Below are 15,332 nucleotides of genomic sequence, written 5' to 3'. Positions count from 1 at the left end.
AACTAGCTACTTCTTATCTCGGAATAAGCCCGAGGATAGTCTCTTAGTCCTGTGGTCTATGCTTCCGGTAGCCATTGCAGGGGGCTGGAGGAATGTCTTTCCTAATGTAAGTGGAAGATTGATGAAAGCTTGAAGCGTTTAAAGAGATTTCAATTGCAGCTCTCTAATCGTATTAGCGATCTTCTGACCGCCTAAATCCAATCCCTGGTACACTGCTCCTCAGAAGTAGACTGCTGCAGACAACGCTCACGCTGCTTAATGCCATGGCTAAACTAGCCCAGACTGGGTCGAGTCTGATATGACCTCCACTGGCTTTCACCGGATATAAAACTCCAGCAGCCACAGGTAAGGCAATGAGATTATAAACCAACGCCCATGCGAAGTTGAACTTGATCCTCTTAAAGACAATGCGACTGAGATCAATCAGTGTCAGCAATGAATCTAGCCGAGACGAGACAAGAATGAAATCAGCGGAGGAGATGGCAATATCGGAACCAGAACCAATCGCAACCCCTACATCTGCCATTGTTAAGGCTGGTGAGTCATTTATCCCATCACCTACCATGGCGATCGTCGCCCTTCGGTCTGTGTGTTCAAGTACCCTTCCAAAAGTGTTCCGAGAGCTGACTTTCTTCAACGTCCTTTGGAGGTACTGAATTTTCTCGGCTTTCTGCCCGGGAAGCACACTCGCAATTATGTTTTCCTCGGGGATCCCAACCATTGTACCAACGGCAGTTGCGGTTGTCAGGTTATCTCCGGATATCATCCAGACGTCTATTCCTCTCCTTTTCAGAGCCTTGATAGTAGGAAATGCATCTTGGCGGAGTGGATCAGAAACTGCAAGGGTCATCACCAAGTCCAACGACGTAGAGACCGTAAGTGGTAGCCCAGTTTCATCACCTGGGGCAACTTTCATGGCAACCAACGAGATCGATTTCCCTTGACCTTTCCAGGTGTCAAGTCTTTCGGCAGTGGCATTTGGGATGTAGACATTATAATCAGCCATGAGAGCCTCATTTCCGATAATAATCATCACAGTCTGCTCCGTAGTTGAGAATGTGCCTTTCATACCCTTGCCGGCGATCTCATCCATGTTTCCCACTTGGAGTGATGTTGTTTCATTTGACTCGCAAAACGAGACAACAGCCTTCGCGATTGGATGGCTGCTGTTCTCCTCAAGACTTTTGATCATGGTTCGAACCAAACGTTCGTCAGCACCAGGCATGACCTCATGGTCTGTGATCACGGGCTCACCACCCTGTGTCAAGGTACCAGTTTTGTCGAAGACGACGCAATCCAGTCCACTGGCTTCCTGAAATGCTTCTCCTCCGCCTTTGACAAGGATCCCGTGTTGAGCGGCCAAGCCACCACCAACAAAGAGGGCAGTAGGAGCGGCGAGAGCGATGCCGCAAGGGCAGGCTATAACGAAGACAGCGATAGCAAATTGCAAGGACCAAAGTGGCCATCCTCCGCGGTTGATATCCAGGTAATCACGTGGTAGTGCGCCAGAAAGGCCAAGACCCAGCCACACGATCCATGTAGAGAGAGCGATGAGCGTGACGAATGGCACAAAATAGCTAGTCAGAAGGTCCGCAATACGTTCAACTGGAGCGCGTCGAGTTTGGCCTTCCCTAACCACATCCACAATTTGATCCAGCATGGACGCCCCAGAAATACCGCTGGCCCGGATAGTAATAGGACCACCATTGTTTATGGTCCCCGAAAAGACCTCGTCACCAACCGACTTCTTCACTGGTCTCGATTCGCCCGTAAGACTGGATTCATCGAAACATGCCTCGCCCTCGATAACCTGTCCGTCGCAAGGGGGAGAGCCGCCATGCGGAACTCTGACGACGTCACCAATTTCCAGAAGGTCTGCGTTGATTTGATTCGTTCGCTGTCCGGAGCCTTCCTCAACAAGTGACGCCTCTGTTGGTCGAAGCTTTGTTAACATCGTCACCGCGTCTCCTGTCTTTGCTCTGCTGTACGCTTCGATGAGCTTCCCAATGAGGAGGAACATAGTTAGAAAGACGACCGAGTCAAAATAGCTTGTGTGGTTGGATTCTGTGGCCAAAACTGACGAATGCGTAGCTGTAATGGCTAATTCCGAGACCGATGAGAAGAACGCAATAGAGGTTCCCAAGGACATAAGCATATTCATGCTTCCGAAACGGTAGAATCTTTTCAATATAGGCGTCGTGCTCCCAGGCTTCCATAGCGCGAATATCTCCTTCAATGCACGACGATGGAAGATGTCAGCAGCAAAGAAGTACACAGGACAAGCCATAAGAAAGGAAGCCCAATCTCCACGCCGAACTTCACCAGACCACATCGGCCGCATGAAAAATTGCCGAAGACGATTCTCCGACGGTAGAAGGCTCATAAAAACTATCGTAATTAGAAAGGTTGGAACAGCGACAGCGATAGACAGAGCGGTCCGAAGTAGAAGACGTTGTTGTTCGCGAGCATTGATCTTTTGCGAACGCTCCTCCAACGTTGGAGGGTGATAAATGGAGGCCTTCAAATTAGGGTCCGCGATTGAGATTGAAGCCAGTATGTGCCGAATAGTGAAAATAGGGGCGTTTGGCGTGTATCTGACCTTTAAGATTGGATCGGTCACACTCAGCATTTTATCAAGGACTACTTCCCCAGCGCACTGGTTTAGATACCCAATGATTCGAGGAGGGCAGTGATCACAGTACATTCCGCTGACGTTGATTGAGATCTCTCTCTGCTGATTCCGATACAGCGTGCTGTCCAGTTCGTTCACGTCATTCAGAACAGCCTCGTAACCAATATCCTCGATAATACCTGCAATCTCAGGCAGGTGATCTTTGCCTTCGAATATGACCGTGGCGCTGTTTGAGAGGAGATTTATGTCAACCTTTTTAATCCAGCCGAAGTTCTTGAGTGCCCCATTAATAGCACCAATGCAGCTACTGCAGGTCATCCCACCCACAGAATATGACGCTCGCAGAGTGGCAGTTTGAGGCTTGCGGTCGGTATCCTGTGGAGTATGATGTTCATAAATTTGTTCCACTGTCGCCTCATATCCCACGTCTTCTATGCTCTGAAGGATATCCCTCACATGGCTTTTGTCCAGAATCGTAACCACAGCACTATTTGTAAGAAGAGTAACGTTCACGGACCGTACCCATGACTGCGTTTCGAGTGCCTCGGAGATCTTGCCGACGCAGGTGCCACAAGTCATTCCAATAATAGATATTGTCACTGTCACAACCTTCGGAGAATCTGCGGAATCGACAACAACAAAAAGTTCGTTCATTGCACCTATGCATTTTAGTTTCTATCGCAGTCTGTCACCACGATTGTATTTTATTGCAGAACTCTTACCTTGCCCTAAGGTTGAAGCAGGGAGCATGAATTCATCCGATTTCGCCCCTTTCTCTGCGCGACAGATATCGCATCGTTCAATGTGTCTGGCTAGTCTTTTCTTTTCGGACTTCTTGGCCGACTTGTAGCGCCTTGACCATATCTCAACGGCCCGATCGATCCATCCGTCTTGCCCTGCCAAAGCGCTGTCGTTGGGGGTGCCATCATCGGTATTAAATCCATTCTCCGCGTCTCTGACCACATTGTAGATCTCAAACCCAACATCACTAAGCGCTCGTGATAGAGTTGACTCGGGTAGAGATGGATGGTGGCGAACCGTGACCGTCTGAGAGACAATAGACGGATCCACCGAACTAGGCCTTGGGACAAGCCGGAAAAGAGCCTCTTCAATATTCGACACGCATGAGGCACAATGAATGTTTGACAACAGGAACGTTGTCGTACGATCCTGGGAATTGGCACCTGGCGCAGGTGCAGACCCAACCATACTGGGACCGGGACCACCAGTCTTTGATGGAACGACTTGTAAGGGTAATAGCCCTTCGCCAAATTTGCAGGGTGAACAAAGAAGTGAGTAAATTTCTGCTCTTCAGTTGTTTTCAGTTTGAAGAAGCATGGCGCTTTCGACTTTCATGGATGGGACGGGGTCTTGCCAGCCCGGCGCACGGTCCCAGTTAGATCTGTCCCGTGCTATGCATACAGCCAATCGCATGCGATTGAGGAGAAGCTTTTTTCATTCATACTGTAGCTTTCGCTGCGAGTGAGAGCCAATCAAAATCGGTCCTGTGGTCCTGCATCCGTGAGCAGATTTGAGTCACTTTTTAGCTAACCTTCTTGCCGTGTCATAGGGTACCCACTATCGTGGAGAAGTGGAGAGGTCTATTACAGTGACATGGGATTGGTCCATAACCAACCCATTTTTCCTCTGTGTTTGTATGTAAATGCGGGTAACACCTCGACATCGGTATTGTCACTTGAATACTCGGTTACACCGCATGGGACAGCTCAACCTGCCCCTGTTCCTATTCGTTTGTTTTGGTTCTTTCTTTCAATCAATCTTTCATCTGATGATTCTGGTAGTTCTCATTCGTCCCTACGCATACTAGTCTATACCGATTCAGCTCGCTTTGACAGGATCACATTGTCATAACTCCAAATTCTACCTGGGGAGATACGTTCCGAGACCGACGGATGCAAATCTACATCATACCTGATAATTTTTATGGCTTCCAGTTTCCAAAAGCCATATTAAGTCGTGAGTGTAAAACAAGACCTTCTAATAGAATGTCCGAAAAAGGTGAAGTTTGAGGCCAAAGGCAGCTTGAAAACCTTGAAACGCATCATCTTCTGAAACTTGCGTTTTCTAATCCCGAGCTCGCATCCTTAAATGACTTTCTCCAAGGCGAAAAAGTGATTTGTGGACACAAGTCAGCCTTTCAGAGGAAGGATCACTCCCAGGGATGCTTTCTGATCTTGAAGTGATAGTGGTACTCTCGCAATGATGCGCGAGTGGCATTGCCCAAAATTCCGAGAGATGAAATTCCGTGGGATCTTGGTAGAAAAAAATTGGGAAGTTGAGTCGCGATATATTTTGTCGCCTTTGGCCGTGTCTGTGCTTTTCTCTACTGTGGCCCTGTGTTTAACGAAATACCAATATCAATTCCTTCAAGTTAGAGAGCAGTTTGAGAACAACGCTCATCAAAGTTGAAGCCCTTCCTGTTTTCATGATCTCATACTGCTCGGCACATGCCAGTCGTAGCGTCTTATAGACACGCGTATACGACTCTGTGGTCGCCCGAGAGATATTCCATTTCGACCCAGTCCTCACGACCGGTCACGTAATCATAACCCTCGCATGTATCGACATATTCGTCAGTAGTAAGGATTTTTGTGTTGGAAAACTCATAATTTCGTATCTCTATTTTAAGGTCAGGCTTGTCCATTAAATGGATGATTCGCTCAGGGACCCTTACCAGGTTCAAGTAACATTAGGCGACGTACTCGAAGAAGACGATATACCGAAGCAAATTTGATTTCAGAAAGCTTTCCAACAAGTCAAGGGAATTCAATGCTGATTTTGCGAGATAGGGAGGGTAAGCAGACGTCCCTCATTCTCCTACTAGAGTGGGAAAGCTATTTAACACCCCGATTATCAGACCACTTCACGATGCCGAAGAGGATCTCGGTAGGAAGCAATTCCATATTATTCAAGCAATCAATTTAGGTATTAGGATATTTCTAGAGGGTCCGGAGGTAATGCTTAGAGGTACAAATCAGGCAGGCCCTATGGCTTTTCTATAGGTGAGGCTCTCTACATTAGGTCGATGATTGGCTAGCATAGCGTAAACACGGATGAGAGGCTAAAATAAGTAGGCTGTTCTAAAGACCGTTGATTTTGCTGTAGAGACAGAGAAACAGATTTTGACGCATTGCTGCCTAACCTTGCCTGCTATTAGTTCAATATATGTAGTGGAACACGAATGATATACAGGAGGCAATCCAATTATAAGAAGACTTTATAGAAGTGCGTAGGAAAAGCATACAAGCACAGAATAGCGAAGAAAGGAAAGAGCCAGTGAGCAAAGTCGAAACCGTTAGCACTAGGCCTAAGATTGTAAAGTTGCAGAACAGCAATCAGAAGAGGATGTGGACAAAAGAAGCGGCCAATAAGATGAAGATTGTAGATAGGACCAGCGAATGATAAGGCAACATTTGGCTAACAGTAACATTATACAGTGGCGCCGCAAAAGTCTGTGACCCCCCTTTACCTGACCGCTCTTTTCTGCTAGAGACTCTGTCGCACAAAAACATTCAAAAATAATATTCAATAGCTAAAATGAAGGACTAGATACCGACAAAGCTCTTGTGCGAGGTTTAGGATAGTTGATGATCAAGATATCAAACCCAATGCGATACAAAACTATGCGGTTGGGTAGGCTCTTATAGGAAGGCGGTACTGCTGGCGGTCAGCAGGGGGTCACAGACTTTTGTGGCGCCACTGTAGATAAAAGTTTTTGATAGCAGGGGTATTCCCTACCCACGAAGGTAAGCCCTTCCTCTCACTTCGTTCGTTTCAGGGCATGGTATTCGGGTTAGACTCGGAGTATGGTGTAACACACCACAACTGGACAATGCAGGCTCTCAGGAGTGTTCAATCATTCTCATCTTTAATCAATCAATCTGTTGGACATCTGCAGTACTACCCAGTACATCATTTCCTCATCCTGATGCTTAAGCCTAATTTAATTGGGCACAATTGACGTTACTTCGTATTACGCTAGGTCTAATAAGGCTAGACTTGTACCTGCGTAACTATTCTCCGGGAATTCTGCCCGACAAAAGCCACATTTGTCATTCTTGCACTCGTGATCCCTATTAACCTCCGTAGCTCACAATCTGCTTTGCAGAACAACTTCCTCAGTGTTGTATAGTAAATCTGGTTAATGAACATAATTATCGGCGACGGATTACATCCTTTATATACCTAAGCTGCAGGTAATAATGAGCAGCAGATCCAAAGATGTCTAATCTAGAAAGCGGGGCATGGTATAGCCCCGGTTCTTGGCAACAGTAGGACTTGGAATACGGTTTTAGGATGTCCTAGTGCTTGCTATATTAGGTGTGCTAAGTTTTTTTTAATCAGGTGGAGAAGTATTTTAAGGTATGAACATATACATATATATAGCTGTATCACTTGATTAGAGTGTATGTCCGGTAAATCAAGTAAGTAATTATTTAATCTCCTTAGTTAAACGATGCTATTTCTTTCTCTAAGAAATACTATACTTGTTAACATATCTACTTGCAGGGTAGAAAGCCTGTTGGTTAGGGTAAGGAAGAAGTCACTAACGCAGGTGGTTCCAAAACTGGATCTTGCGAGAGCTTCCTGGGTCCTAGCTAATGAATCTTCTTATCGACAGGAGAGGAATATGAGGGAGCTAAACCTTCAGCTGCAGGGAAACCATGTGGTGCAACGCTGCCGCTTCTCTAGCGACATGCAGGCGTTTAGGTGCCGCCTGCTAGGTCACGTCATGACTCACACGGACGCAGCATTGTTGAAATTATTGGGAAACAACGTACGAAGGAACGGATCATCGATCTCAAACTGAAGGACGCTCGAGACATCAAGGACAGTATCCAAGCTATCTCCTCTTCTGAAAATAAGATTAAAGCAGAGCTGTGAAAGATAGAAGAGGACTGGAGCTAAATGATGCTACTATGGGAAATGGGAAGAACATTGGAGGAGAGGAGAACGAAGAGAGAACACGCGGATATTCAGCAGATAATTGAATAGTAGCCAACCCAGTAAAGGGTTCGCCGTTTGGCGCGGCGCAGCGGCAGATCGTCAACCTTCAGAATACAGTTTGGCAGTACCCAGGCAGCGGGAGGCCGGAAAAGGTCGACGCCTCGAACAGTGGCTATGCTGTGCTAGCGGTAAGGTTGCGAAACGACGAGGAGTACTTGCCGCTCGAGAACAACATCCCTGAGTCCGGCCAGGGAGATTATTTTGGCATTAAAGTGGTAATTTGTTACCCAATCGCCTAAATGCCCTTGCCGGTTCCGATGTCTAGGATGTGCCATGCGCATGATCCATAAGGCCTTATACAGTATATTGCATAATGAATAGACTTCCGAGAGGTGCTGTACCCGTTGACGAGTCACCTATTAGGGACAGAAACAGCGGATTCGTCTGATCCGAGTCCATGGCAAGAGTGGGAGATGGCAGGTCGGAAGTCGTATAATGGGACTCCTAGGGGTTTGGGCTTATCCCCGACACACAATATCGATAGTTTGGTCGGCCACGTTCAAAGGCACGCTCGCAGCCCACAGCGTGGAAGCGTCAAGGTGGCTTAGATGGTGGGAACATAACGAGATATATAGACAGGCCCAGACTTCCTTGGCAGGTTTGAGGCGCTAAAGTCGCGGCATGATTTCCCGACGCCGCGTTAGATTCTTGTGGCGGGGCAACAGAGTTATCAATCTGCCACCCTAGAGTGATGGTTCTAGGCGCTATCGCCAAGACATAACCTAATACGGAGTAGATTAACCTTGCCGTACCAATACCACGCCATGTCTCACAACGCCGCCAGAGTGATGGAGTTGGATGCGGAGAAAAGGATAGCAGGGCCTTTCGTAGAGGTTCATATTCTTGCACCTTATATCTTAGGCTGTTATCTATTTCTAGATAGGGAACCTTTGACCGTGGGTCTTGGAACGGGCAAAGTTCATTTACGAAATTGGTTATGCGCGATTCAATCTCAGGCGTGTAAGCAGTTTTATAGTCATTCTCGCCGGCTCCTGTTAGAGAGAAGACTACCCTTTTAAGTAGCCTTACGTTATATAAAAAGATATGAAGAGCTGAGGTTTTGAATGAGGTTATTCTGAACCATGAACTTCAAAGTATTCTTAAACTTCGGGAGCAGGCCATTAGCCATAAGATAGTGGGGAACTTAAGGGGTTCTCCGGAAGGCTGATTGGACACGCTTATTTGGCGGTTTAAACTCACGACCCCCACAAGCCTTTCGAGTTACTTCGGATTTCTGACGTCAACGCTTGTTGCTAACTGGCTAATTAGAAGGCAGGTGTATTACAGATAAGTCCAAAACCAGCTTCACCGTTTTACACTTATCTCTTGATATAAGACCCCACTGCTAAGAGTTTAGCCTTAGAATTAGATGCTGTAAATTGGGGTGCGACATGTACTTTCTTGTGCCAGCTTGGAACCTTCCAGATCTAGTCGCTTATTGAACCTATAATTGAGGCAAGCCCAACACAGTATGGTATATGGAATCTGGAACCTCGTGGAAGTTGGTGGCATATTCCACTAGCACTAGACGGCATTAAATTGTGTTTCTCTCCTAAGTCCTTCTGTATTAATTGCTAGGAAGACCGCTTCACAAGCATACGAGGAATATTGAATATCCTGTTGATATCACGTACCTAGATATGCTTACTGCTCTTCGGCGTCGGGTGTTTTCATTAAGTCTCTAAAACAAGATATTTATTGTTTTCTTGGAATCAAGGAAAAGAAACCTTGTGATGAATGCATAGGTGATACGCGTTTCAAAATATCCCATCTTTAGCTCTTCATGATTGGATGAAGAGGCACTAGAGGCAGTTCCACCTACCTTGAAAGGCCTGGTATTGATCTAGCACCCGGAACTAAAATTCTCCTTGGAGCCCGGTCGGTGCCTCTAGGAGCTTTAGTGAGGGTCTCATGTATACGTAGATGCGGATAGCGTCTTCTAGATGAACAAGAAGACGAGGGACGGTGTAGTGCGGAACAAGATCAGCGTAGAATTTAGAAATTTCTGTTTTGAGATAGAGGCGGCTGGCTTAATGAATACTTCCCGTGCCTAGTGAGCTGCGGAATCTGCGACTGTTTCCTTTTCACACTGGCGTTATACCTCCATAGTATACGCCGGCCGATAGACACCATTGAATATTTCCCCTTTTGGGTCGCTGCCCTTAGGTCCGCTGGAAGAGGTGTTGGAAGAGGTGTTGGAAGAGGTGTTGGAAGAGGTGTTGGAAGAGGTGTTGGAAGAGGTGTTGGAAGAGGTGTTGGAAGATTTACACGAGAGTCAAAAATAATCTGACCACGTTCAACTTTAGGATGACAAACTTATACTCCAACTCGAGAAAAGACTACTATGAAGGGGCTGAATTGGGCAGAATTCGGGTCAATTTATAATGTAGAAGAAAGAAAAGGTGAAGAAAATAGCACTTTGGATTTCAATTGGGTAGCGGAGTGATAAGCTACCACTATTCCATAGACACTCGCATCCGAAAGGAAACATGATAAGATACGACATCATACACACCACAGGCATCTTGGCCGGTTCCAGGGCAGCCGAAAGTACAGGAGGACGGCTGTACGAGGAACGGAAAATGAAGAGATAGACATCAAGCCATCCGGCCATCACCCGGGGCAGGGGCCAGGTAGAGAGGAAGATTGGCGTTCCGCTGACCAGCTGCCGCGCTGGACCGAGCACGCAGTGCCCGCCATTCCAGGAACTCCCAAAATTCCTCCTCAGTCGCGTCTCCAAGTGCCAAAGACGCAGGGACAGGCGCAGCCACCGAGCGCGGAGCGTGACCCCGGCCACGAGAAAGAGGGGGAGGAAGAGGAGAGCCGTTCGAGGTGAAAAATAAGTTCACCTGGGCGCTACCACCGGAGACCACAAGCGAGGGCATGGAGAAAGCTTGCCGGTTGCCGTGGGGTTGGCCTCCCCTTCGGCTTCCGGGCCTCTTTCCTCCGCAACCTCGGCCAATCGCCCAACATTAGCCAAGATGGCGCTTGTTGCAGGTCGGGCAGGCGGCGCGGCACTCGCCAACGTGGTTGTTGGCGTATTGGGGGCATCGGGGCGGCTTATCGCGGCGTGGGGGCTCCCCCTCGCCGGAGCGTTTATCACCAGCGGAGCTAAACCATTATATCGGTATTAACGAAGCATCGGTGAATGAGCGTGGATGAGCGTGGATGAGCGTGGATGAGCGTGGATGAGGGTAAGGGTAGTACCAGGAGGTTCAAGGCAGAGATCTGAGATGGTTTCGAGGTAACAATCAATGATCTTGGGGTATGATACTCACCTTGTGTTCATCTTGGGTGCGTTGAAGAAGAGAAAAGGAGAGGAGAGGGGGAAATGGCTTTCACTGGGGGTTCGTGCTTCTTAGAGTCTACCATCTCGTGGGGGAGTCCAGTAAAAGGAAATCAGTATTTCACTTCCGCAAGGCTATAAAACTGCCAGTGGTAACATTTATTGGAGAATGTTGTATAACATCGCAGCGAAACCCGAGCATTCTCCTCCTCAAAACAATACATCATCTCTTCAAGCAGCAGGAACAGAAACATTATCTTTCTTAATCGTCTTCCACTCCATCGTCAAAGCCGGCAAAACCATCAAGCAAGACACGGCCACAGTAACAATAAATGACCGATGAATACCATCATTAAACACAATCAGAACATCGATAAGCTCATTAGCTGGCACAGCTTCAGAAAGACCCGTAGCCCCAGCAGCCAACACCTTGACCGGATCAATGCCCTCAATATGAGGCAGTTCCGCGCCTAGGTAATTCTGGAAAAGAGACTGTGCGACCGCAATGAAGACAGCACCACCGAGAGACTGGGAGAAAAACATAAGAGAAACGCCAATGGCAACTTCCTCCATAGGGAGAATAGTTTGCGCTGCTAGCGAGGGCTGCTGCATTCCGGTGCCGATGCCAAGACCGAAGAGAACCTGGTATCCGATCCAGGCGGCGTGGTTGGTGTCCAGCTTGAAGGTTGTCATGAGGCCTGCGCCTGTGGACATTAGGATTGTTGCGACGAACATCCATGGAACGTAGTATCCTGTTGCGGTGATGATTCCGCCGGAGAGGATGGCGCCGACGACAAGTGCGAGGACCATGGGGATGGTGTCGATTCCGGATTTTACAGCCGATGTACCGTGTACACCCTGGAACCAAAGTGGGAGGGTGTAGAGCATGGAAATGAGGCCGCCGCCAACGCAGAGGGCGAAGACGACTCCGCTGATGATACTGCGTTGGTTGAAAATGTGCGGAGGCACGGTGGCATCTTTCTTCAGCCAGGCCTGTACACTGATGAAGGCGATCATTAGGATACCCGAGAGCACAAACAGCACGATAATGCGCCCGCTGTTCCAGGCATATGCCGTTCCACCCCATTGTAAGGCAAGAAGGAAACAGATAACGGATGGCAAGAAGAGGACGCTTCCCAGGGGGTCAAGGCGGAGGATCTGTCTCTTCCAGCCGCAGGGTTGAGGCGTGTGAGGCACGCGCAGGAAGAAGAATAGCATTGCCAAAGTGAATCCACCGATGGGAAGGTTAATATAGAAACACCAGCGCCATGTCACATTGTCCGTGAAAGCGCCGCCCATCAATGGGCCGACGATAGACGAGAATCCGAATGTAGATCCCATCAACCCGACATAGATGGGCCGCTTAGCTAGCGGGACAATCTGAGCGATAATGACTGTCGCGCCGGAGAAGATTCCAGCCGATCCAATGCCTGCGATGGCTCGGCCGACGATGAAGGCTTTGGAGTTGGGGGCGCCGCCGCATAGAGCTGAGCCGACTTCGAAGATGAGGATTGCAAGAAGGAAAATGGTCTTGGTTGAGTAGAAGGTGTAGACTTTGCCCCAGGCCAGTTGGGTTGCGCAGCTTGTTAGGAGGTATGCACTGGCATACCAACTGATGTCTTCGAGGGCATTGAATTGGTTTGCGATGCGGGGGACTGCTGTGGCGATGATTGTGCGGTCCTAGCCAACGGACTAATCAGTTTTTATCGATTAAAAGGACGGGATCTTGATGGGAAGAATACGTACCAGCGCAACCAGGAACATAGCAAACAGAATCGAAATCACAATCACCACCAGCTTGGCTCCTGTTGGAAATCGGCTCGGGTCTTCTTGGATCTCCGAGGGCTTCTCGGTGGTATCCAAGGATTGGCGAGGCTGCTCGTGAAGGTGATGCTCTTCTTGTATGGACTGCGACATGTTGCATATGTCTTTTGGGAAACAAGATAAGAAGTTTCGATTCAATTTTTTTTTATTTAGGCGCATTCATTGAGGAAGGGACAGACTTATATACAAGTATCTTGGGACCGATGAAGGAACGTCTAACAAGACTCTCGGCGCCGAACGGGCTTGGAATTTAGTTTCGACTCAGTACGACCGACGCGACCGCTCGGGGCCGAGATAACATGTATTTACATGACATTGACCTGACCCGCTTGGGGGTTAGCAATTCCAACTTATCATGTATACTCTCGCATGATTCCTTTTGAAACGTCTTTCGAAAGATTTTGTTAATCAGGATTCAAACTAACATTCAATAAAAAACCGAATATTACTCTCAGGATATCTTCCAAAGCATTGCTAGAAATAAATTGTTGAAAGTTTGTCGAGTCTCCAAAATTACGATCTCGACTTCCCAGGGGTAATCCTTTGTATACATTACGCCTTCCTCGTCTGTCAACGGAACTCAGTCAACTCGGGCAAGCACAACCCCATGAACAGCGATATGACATTCTATCGCCATTACCACCCTCAATGCCCAATCCCGCTATGCTTTGATCGACATACTAAATACACAATGCTCCCCTCGCCATCCCTAGTAACGCGAGGCCACTCCTGCGTTTTCAGACAATAACGCAAAGTCCGCTGTGATGGCCACAGACCCTGCTCAACATGTCTGCGCAATGGACAAGAATGCATTCGACATATGGGTTCCAAATCGCATACACCGTGAGACCGACCGAAGAGCAGAGATGTGGGCGTGACTAGTGTCACGGAGCAACTGGCGAGACGACTTGAGCTTTGTGAGAGGGCTGTAAAGGCTCATGGGATTTCGGTGGATCTTGGGACAGAGACTGGGACTGAGGGTGAGAGAAAGGCTACAGTTCGGATCATGCCGAGTGCGTCGTGGCCGATGCTGGAGGGACAGTTGATTAAGGAGACGGCTCATGCTCGATATGTAGAGAAGTATGGTGATATCCTGATTTCCTTGTTGCCATTCCCATCTTCTTCCGAGAAAGACGTCTGCTGATTCATTCGTCAGTCCCCTCTGGCAAGGCCTAACCAACGAACTAGATAGCTGCAGCAGCGTCGCAGGCGAACTTGAGACCGAGGCGACCCCGATCGCTGACGCAGGCATACTACTCTTCCAACCATCCTGTCCCAAGAACCTTCGCTCCTTGCACCCAAATACACAACCGATTTTCCAGCTATGGCAGATATTCTTGAATAACGTCAATCCCATCGTGAAACTGCTTCATAGTCCGTCAACGCAGCAGTTGATTCTGGAGGCTGCGTCGGATTTGGATCACATCTCCCAGCCGACGGAGGCGTTGCTGTTTAGCACTTACCTTTGCGCAGTGGCTTCTATGGACGATGAGAGCAGTCGTCAGATATTGCGTGCGTCTAGGGCGGACCTGATGGCTTGGTTTTCAAGGGCTGCAAAGCAGGCGCTCATTAATACTGAGGTTTTGCGGTCTACGAATGTTTTGGTTTTGAAAGCGCTTACTCTTTACCTGGTATGTGACACTTATTCAGAATACCAGTCAAGGCAACTTTGAGATTGACACTAATTGTTTGCTTGTAGCTAGCAACACGACAACTCCACGACGTCCAAACCCGCTGGCTCCTAACCGGAATCGCCAGTCGCATCGCCCGAACAATGGGCCTTCACTGGGAACGCAGCCTCAGTTCGCTCCCCGCCTTCGAGTGCGAAATGTGTCATCGTCTCTGGTGGCAAATTGTCTTCATGGACAGTCGCGCCGCGCAATTATGCGGCATCGTCGTTGATGCCCACTCCTACCATTTCTGGGACACTGAGCGGCCCCGAAATCTAAGTGACAGCGACTTATCCCCGCTAATGCAGGAACTCCCGCGTGATCGTCCAGGTGCGACGGAGATGTTATTTTGTGAGATCCGGTTCGAGATTGGAGATTGTATGCGCAAATTGACTGCTATGGAACATGGGCTTGTGGGTGGTAGTGTTTCGGAACGGCTTGTTGAGCAGGAACGGGCTATTAATGCGCTGGAGAGCCGGTTGGAAGAGAGCTATCTGTGTGATTGCGATGCGTCGATTCCGTTCCACCAGTTGGGACGAGGAACCGTAGCTGAGTTCGATATCGTAGTAGAAACATTAATATCACCCGTGAAGTCAGTCTATCGACCTTGAAACATCCAACGGGTGCCTTAAGTATAGGAATATAAGAACCTGAGGGACCTGAATCGAGCAATAACCAGTATAACAATACCGCAAGTGCTCCGGGAAAGCAGAGGTCATAAGAGAGTAATAACACCAAATACCTAATTCCCTGTCAATGAGCCTATTTTTCTATTATATGAAAGAATCGACCTTTCTTACAGTTAGATTTAGTAAAATAGGAATCCATCGAGACATCCTCGCTTCCTAGTCATGTCGCTTGCGTTGACAGACATGATAGCAAAGACGTTCGC

General features: G+C 48.1%; 4 protein-coding genes across 4 annotated transcripts; 1 reads left to right on the top strand and 3 right to left on the bottom strand.

Annotated features, from left to right (window-relative positions):
* Positions 1-172: 172 nt before the first annotated feature.
* On the bottom strand, positions 173-3,841 carry N7458_004826 (heavy metal translocating P-type ATPase; the record flags this gene model as incomplete). The annotated part of the gene is made up of 2 exons (XM_056908208.1): positions 173-3,291; positions 3,355-3,841. 2 exons carry the CDS (start codon positions 3,839-3,841, stop codon positions 173-175), a joined length of 3,606 nt encoding a protein of 1,201 aa, XP_056766826.1.
* A 6,416-nt stretch (positions 3,842-10,257) lies between these two features.
* Positions 10,258-10,545, bottom strand: N7458_004825 (uncharacterized protein; the record flags this gene model as incomplete). The annotated part of the gene is made up of 1 exon (XM_056908207.1): positions 10,258-10,545. One exon carries the CDS (start codon positions 10,543-10,545, stop codon positions 10,258-10,260), a length of 288 nt encoding a protein of 95 aa, XP_056766825.1.
* Positions 10,546-11,177: 632 nt separating this feature from the next.
* N7458_004824 (MDR family MFS transporter) lies at positions 11,178-12,863 on the bottom strand (the record flags this gene model as incomplete). The annotated part of the gene is made up of 2 exons (XM_056908206.1): positions 11,178-12,626; positions 12,693-12,863. The coding sequence occupies 2 exons, from the start codon at positions 12,861-12,863 to the stop codon at positions 11,178-11,180; spliced, it is 1,620 nt and encodes a 539-aa protein (XP_056766824.1).
* Positions 12,864-13,776: 913 nt separating this feature from the next.
* Positions 13,777-15,051, top strand: N7458_004823 (fungal specific transcription factor domain-containing protein; the record flags this gene model as incomplete). Its single annotated transcript, XM_056908205.1, has 3 exons — positions 13,777-13,850; positions 13,927-14,401; positions 14,470-15,051. The coding sequence occupies 3 exons, from the start codon at positions 13,777-13,779 to the stop codon at positions 15,049-15,051; spliced, it is 1,131 nt and encodes a 376-aa protein (XP_056766823.1).
* Positions 15,052-15,332: the final 281 nt, after the last annotated feature.

The sequence above is a fragment of the Penicillium daleae genome, assembly GCF_028827525.1.
Source record: "Penicillium daleae strain IBT 16125 chromosome Unknown utg000005l_segment0_segment0, whole genome shotgun sequence".
Classification (NCBI taxonomy): domain Eukaryota; kingdom Fungi; phylum Ascomycota; class Eurotiomycetes; order Eurotiales; family Aspergillaceae; genus Penicillium; species Penicillium daleae.
Note: the sequence above shows the minus strand (reverse complement) of the source record. Positions and strands in the feature narration are given on the sequence as shown.